Genomic DNA, 4,779 nt, shown 5'->3' with positions numbered 1-4,779 from the left:
CAGGCGGGGCTGTCCCCAGCCCTGCCGGGTGGAACGGGGAGGCGAGGCTGGGCGTGGGAGCCTTTTGCTGACGGGGAACAGTGTGGGGAACAGCAGGGGCGTGGACACCGCGAGGCCCGCATGGAGCAGCGAGAACTGCCAAGACCCGCAGGGCCGACCGCGCTGGCCCGAGCCTGGCTGCTTGGGGTCCATCACGCCAGGGGGAGAAGCGTCCGGGCTGACGCGCCCAGCGCCTCGGCCCTCGGTGCTTCCCTGGGCGATAGCTGCCGCCCTGCGGGTGCTCCGCCCAGCTGCCTGTGCCTTAGGTCCCTGTGGCTCCTGTCCCCCTCCCTGACCAGGCAGCAGCTCAGCAAATGAGTGCCGGGACCGGGAGCAGTGCCCACGGGGGTGGGCGATGGACATGGCGTTCTGTGGAGATGGAGAACTCAGAAGCCTCTGGGGGACTCGGGACCACTCCCCGAAACCCTCCGTCCCCCGGCTCCGTTGCGCCCGCATTTTCCTGGCGTCTGTGAAATGGGGGAGCCGAGGACAGCTGGGGGCGGGGGGCGGGTTCGAGGAGGTCTTCGCTCCTTGGTGCGGCCTGTCCGTTTCCACGCCCCCTTGTTTCCTCGTCTGTCTGTGAAGTGGGGGCGTTTGGAGCTCTGCGGTGAGGCCCAGTGGAAGACGAAGTCCGTGCAGAGCTGGGACACGGACACGAGTCACCACAGCTGTGTCCCTGTGCGCGTCCCCGTGCGCGTCCCCGGCGTGCGTGCCAGGGCATCGGGCTCCTGTATGCCCTGCCTGGAGCTGCGACGCCCCGACTCCCACAGCCCAGCTCAGCGCCTGTGTTAGACGTTCTGAGTATGCGCCTGAGAATGGCTCCCCCCGAGCCGTCGGCAGACAAGAGGAGGGCTAAGGCGACCTCTGCCCCGGGACCCTGGAAAGGGCCCTGGGCTGTCGTGAGGGGCCCCCACCCCACCTTGCTGATGCGCAGGGACCCGGCCCCGACCCCTGAGCCCCTGGGTGTTTGTTCCGTCTCCACCTCCAGGGCTGTCGTCGGCATGAGGTCCGGAGCTGAGATCAAGGCTGAGCAGGTTCTGCAAAAATTTCCCCCGAAAGACTCTTTTCCACGATTTTCTTTTGAACACTAAGTCGTGACCACATCAGACAGGAGCCGGTGGCCGTGGGTCGGACCAGCAGCCGCCCCGCCCGGGGTGCCTAACTGGCTGTCCGTCTAGTTGCCTTTCCTCCTGGGGGCCGTGGGTCGCTCTGCGGTTGCTGAGCCGGCGAGAGGGGGCAGCGGACCAGGGAGCTTGCGCTGGCCTCACCCTTTTAGTTGCTGTTGAGTTGCAGAGAACGATGATACGCGATCCCCAAAACCGATCTGCCAGGGCAGCGCCCGGGGAACGCGCCCCATCCTTGGAGTGGGCACTGCCTTCCCCAGGGGTGGCGGAGCCTCCCGGGCACCCGCCCCACCGACGCTCCTCCCTCCTGCTCATCAGGCCTCACGATCGGCCAAGGCGCTCTGCGCTCAGGGCCGAGGCGAGCACAGGGCCCCGGGGCCAGGCCAGGATGGGTGAACCAGGGAGCCCAGGGCGTGTGGCACGGAGGTGTGGCCCGAGCTCTAGGAGGGGCACGGCTCAGGTGACAGGAACCGGGAGGGCTCTCCGGGGCTTGGCCCACACTGCCCACTCCCAGTAGGGACTGTCATCCCGAGGTGGCCTGGCGTTCAGACCTGCCCCGCAGCCCTCACCCTGCCCGCCTCCTGGCCACGCGGTTGCGTCCCTTCTCCCAAGGACACCCCGCAAAGCCTTCCACGCCCTTGCGCATCTGCACACGTCAGCAGATGTTCAAGTGCCGTAAAGGGAAAATTTATGAAGCTGCAAATCTGTCACGTACACGGCTCCAGTTAATGCCGCGCTGGGCACTAAGCCACGCCCACTCCAGCCTCGGGCACCGCTGCCTCCGTGCGGGGCCCAGAGGCACCCCAGAGCCCAGGCGACCCCCCCCAAGGGCCTCCCAGGGCACAAGCTGGTGGTGGGACTGAGGAGGCCCATCCTGTTGGGGAGGGAGCTCGGGGGAGGGGTGAGGAGGGGTGGGGTCCCCTCCCCACACCCCATGCAGTGTGTGCTTCAGGTGCTGACCAGTCCCCGCCCTGCCCAGCATGGAACCTGGGAGTGGAGACTGTGGGGTGCGGTCCCCGCAGTGACCTGAGTAAGGCCCTTCTCCCGTGGGTAGGGGTAGGCCTTGGCAATGGTCTCCAAGCTGCTCTACAGAGAAATGGGGTGTAGGGCAGGTGTCTGGGGCTGGGGGTGCAGTGAATGGCCCCCCAGAGGAGCCTGGCACCCCCTCCCTCTATAGCCTGGGCTCCCGCGTCAGCTCTGCCTGGGGAAGTAGAAGTTGAGGCCCTTCTCGCCTGGATGATGGGACCTCAGACACGCAGCTGTCCCCAGGCCGGGGACAGGTAGGTCTCAGACCCAGTGCCAGCTGAGGAGGCGGAGACCGTGCCCGGGGGTTCTCCTGTGTCTCAGCCCCCAGGAGAGGGGACGGGCCACCTCGCAGCCGTTCGGACAGAGGCGGGGCTGCTGGGACAGGCTTGGGAAGTGGGGTGTTGACTGCCACACCGAAGCCCGGCCCGGGTCCACTGCATCTTCCTGCACCCCACAGCATCTTCCCCAGCCCATCCCCCCAGCCAGCACCTCGCCGCACCTGGTCCTAAGGAAGCAGGGCCCAGGTGGGTCCTGGGGCAGGCTGACAGGGCGGCTGGGGACACAGACGTCACACACCACGTCACCAAGTGCGTGTGTCCAGGTGAAGAGCAGCTGCGGCCAGCTCTGCCTGCGCTGTCCCCGGCTGCAGCAGTTGACCCTCGGCGGGGCTCCCTCCCTGGTTTTTACTGCCACGTCGCACTGTCCCCAATAGCGGCCCTGCATGCTCGCCGCTTCCCCATACCGGCAGGCGACTGGCCGCCTCCTTTCCTTCCCCCACTGTTTCTAGTGTCCTGTGTTCCACGTCCCCGAGGCAGGGAGGACGGAGCACCCCAAGGCCACTGGGGGCCGTCTGAGCTGTGGCCCCTCTCCAGACCCTGGCCCTGGCTGGGCCACTGCTCCCTGGCTACAGAGGGCCCCCACCCACCCACACGTCTCCAAAGGTGCAGACACACTCAGGGGTCTTGACACCCACAGACATGTAGGTACGTTCCACACGCACGCAGACATGTAGGTACGTTCCACACGTGACTGAGGCCTGAGCATGGCTGGCATTTACAGAGACCCTCGAGCACCAGGAGCCGCCTGCACATCGGGGCTGCCCCACCGCCTAACTCACCTCTGCTCTTGTCCCCACAGGTGACGCAGCTGGACCAGAGGCTGGTGCTCATCACAGACATGCTTCACCAGCTTCTCTCACTGCACCAGGGTGGCCCCCCGGGCGGCCGGGCCCCCAGCGGGAGCGGGGCCCAAGTGGCCCAGCCCTGCCGTGGCTCCATCAACCCCGAGCTCTTCCTACCCAGTAACACCCTGCCCACCTACGAACAGCTGACCGTACCCCGCAGGGGTCCCGACGAGGGGTCCTGACGAGGGCCCAAGGCCTGAGGGGGGGGAGGCCTGCCGGCCTGCCCCGCCTCTTGCTCAGCAGGGGTGCCCATCAGGCCGCCTGCCACTTCCTCCAAGGCTAAGAGAGCAGCCCCTCTCTCCCAGGCCCTGGACTCCCCACGGGCCACCTCAGCCCACGAGCGTGGGCTTGGGGGTTCACTGAGGCCACCTCTTCCCAGCCGGCGGGTACTAGAACTTGGCTGGGTGAGGAAATCTACTCTCAGCTCTAGACTGTGGCCCCCGTTGCTTATGTGGTGTTTGGGACGCAGTGGCGGCGAGTCAGGCTGGCCCCCGGGGCTGGGCATCCCGCCCCTCGATCTGTCCCATGTATGGCAGGAAATAGGACAGGTGCATACAGGGCCACCCTGGTAGACCCCAGAGGGCTTTCTAAGGGGAGACTGAGAGGCAGCCTAGATAGGGCCTGTGGGTTCCACACCCCCCACCTGGAAACGGGGACCCAGGCGGACCCAAGGAGGAGACAGGCGGGGCAGGGCAGGCCCAGCCCATGCCAAGGATGCCCACGAGGCCCGCTCAGAGGACCCCAGGCCTGGGTCCTGGCCCTCAGTCTCCAGAGATGCTGACTTGATGGCAGGGGACGGTGAAGAAGCTGACCCCGGGGCCGTAGCTTCGAGCGGGATGGGCCCGCTGCTGTCCCCGGGGCACTGTGCCAGGGGCAGGATGTCCACCAGTGGAATAGCGGGGGGCAGGCCCCCACTTTGGACTGGCAGCTTCTCCTACCCATTCCAGAGAAAAGAGGGCCCCCCAACCCTGCTCGCATGCAGCCCCGCCTCCAGCTCCCCGCCGGGTCCCAACAACTGGACGGACGCGCAGAACCCGCAGCGGCTGCACCACGGGGGAGCGTGAGGGGGACGCGGCCCCTCCACAGGACCGGGGCTCCTCCTGGGCGTCACGTCTCAGAAATCAGAATAATTTGTGGTGATTTGGAATCTGCCTTTTAATGAGTTTCACGGTGTGGTTTTGATTCTTTCTCGTGCTGGCTTCTCCTAATAAACGTGGAGTCACAGGGCTGGTCTCGGTGCTGCTCTCGCCTTGATTCCTGGGAAGACCATCTTTGGGACAGCCCTGTCCTCCCTCGGAGCTGCCACCCCCCAGCCCTCAACATGCCAGAGCTCCCTTGCTCTGTCTGCGCCCGCCCAGGAGCCCCCAGTCCCCCTAGCCTGGGGTGGGGGCTCCCCGGTTGACTCAG

The 4,779-nt window shown here is 66.5% G+C and overlaps 1 protein-coding gene across 1 annotated transcript in view; it reads left to right on the top strand.

Moving 5' to 3' along the window:
* The window catches only part of KCNQ1 (potassium voltage-gated channel subfamily Q member 1), a 318,108-nt gene extending 313,672 nt beyond the window's left edge, over nucleotides 1–4,436 (top strand). Inside the window, exons 19-20 of the mRNA XM_023537362.1 lie at nucleotides 3,327–3,521; nucleotides 4,320–4,436. Of these exons, the coding sequence (XP_023393130.1) occupies nucleotides 3,327–3,521; nucleotides 4,320–4,436 (312 nt within the window). The remainder of the gene's footprint in view (nucleotides 1–3,326; nucleotides 3,522–4,319) is intronic.
* Nucleotides 4,437–4,779: the final 343 nt, after the last annotated feature.

Source organism: Pteropus vampyrus, unplaced genomic scaffold, assembly GCF_000151845.1.
Source record: "Pteropus vampyrus isolate Shadow unplaced genomic scaffold, Pvam_2.0 Scaffold187, whole genome shotgun sequence".
Taxonomy (NCBI): Eukaryota; Metazoa; Chordata; class Mammalia; order Chiroptera; family Pteropodidae; genus Pteropus; species Pteropus vampyrus.
Note: the sequence above shows the minus strand (reverse complement) of the source record. Positions and strands in the feature narration are given on the sequence as shown.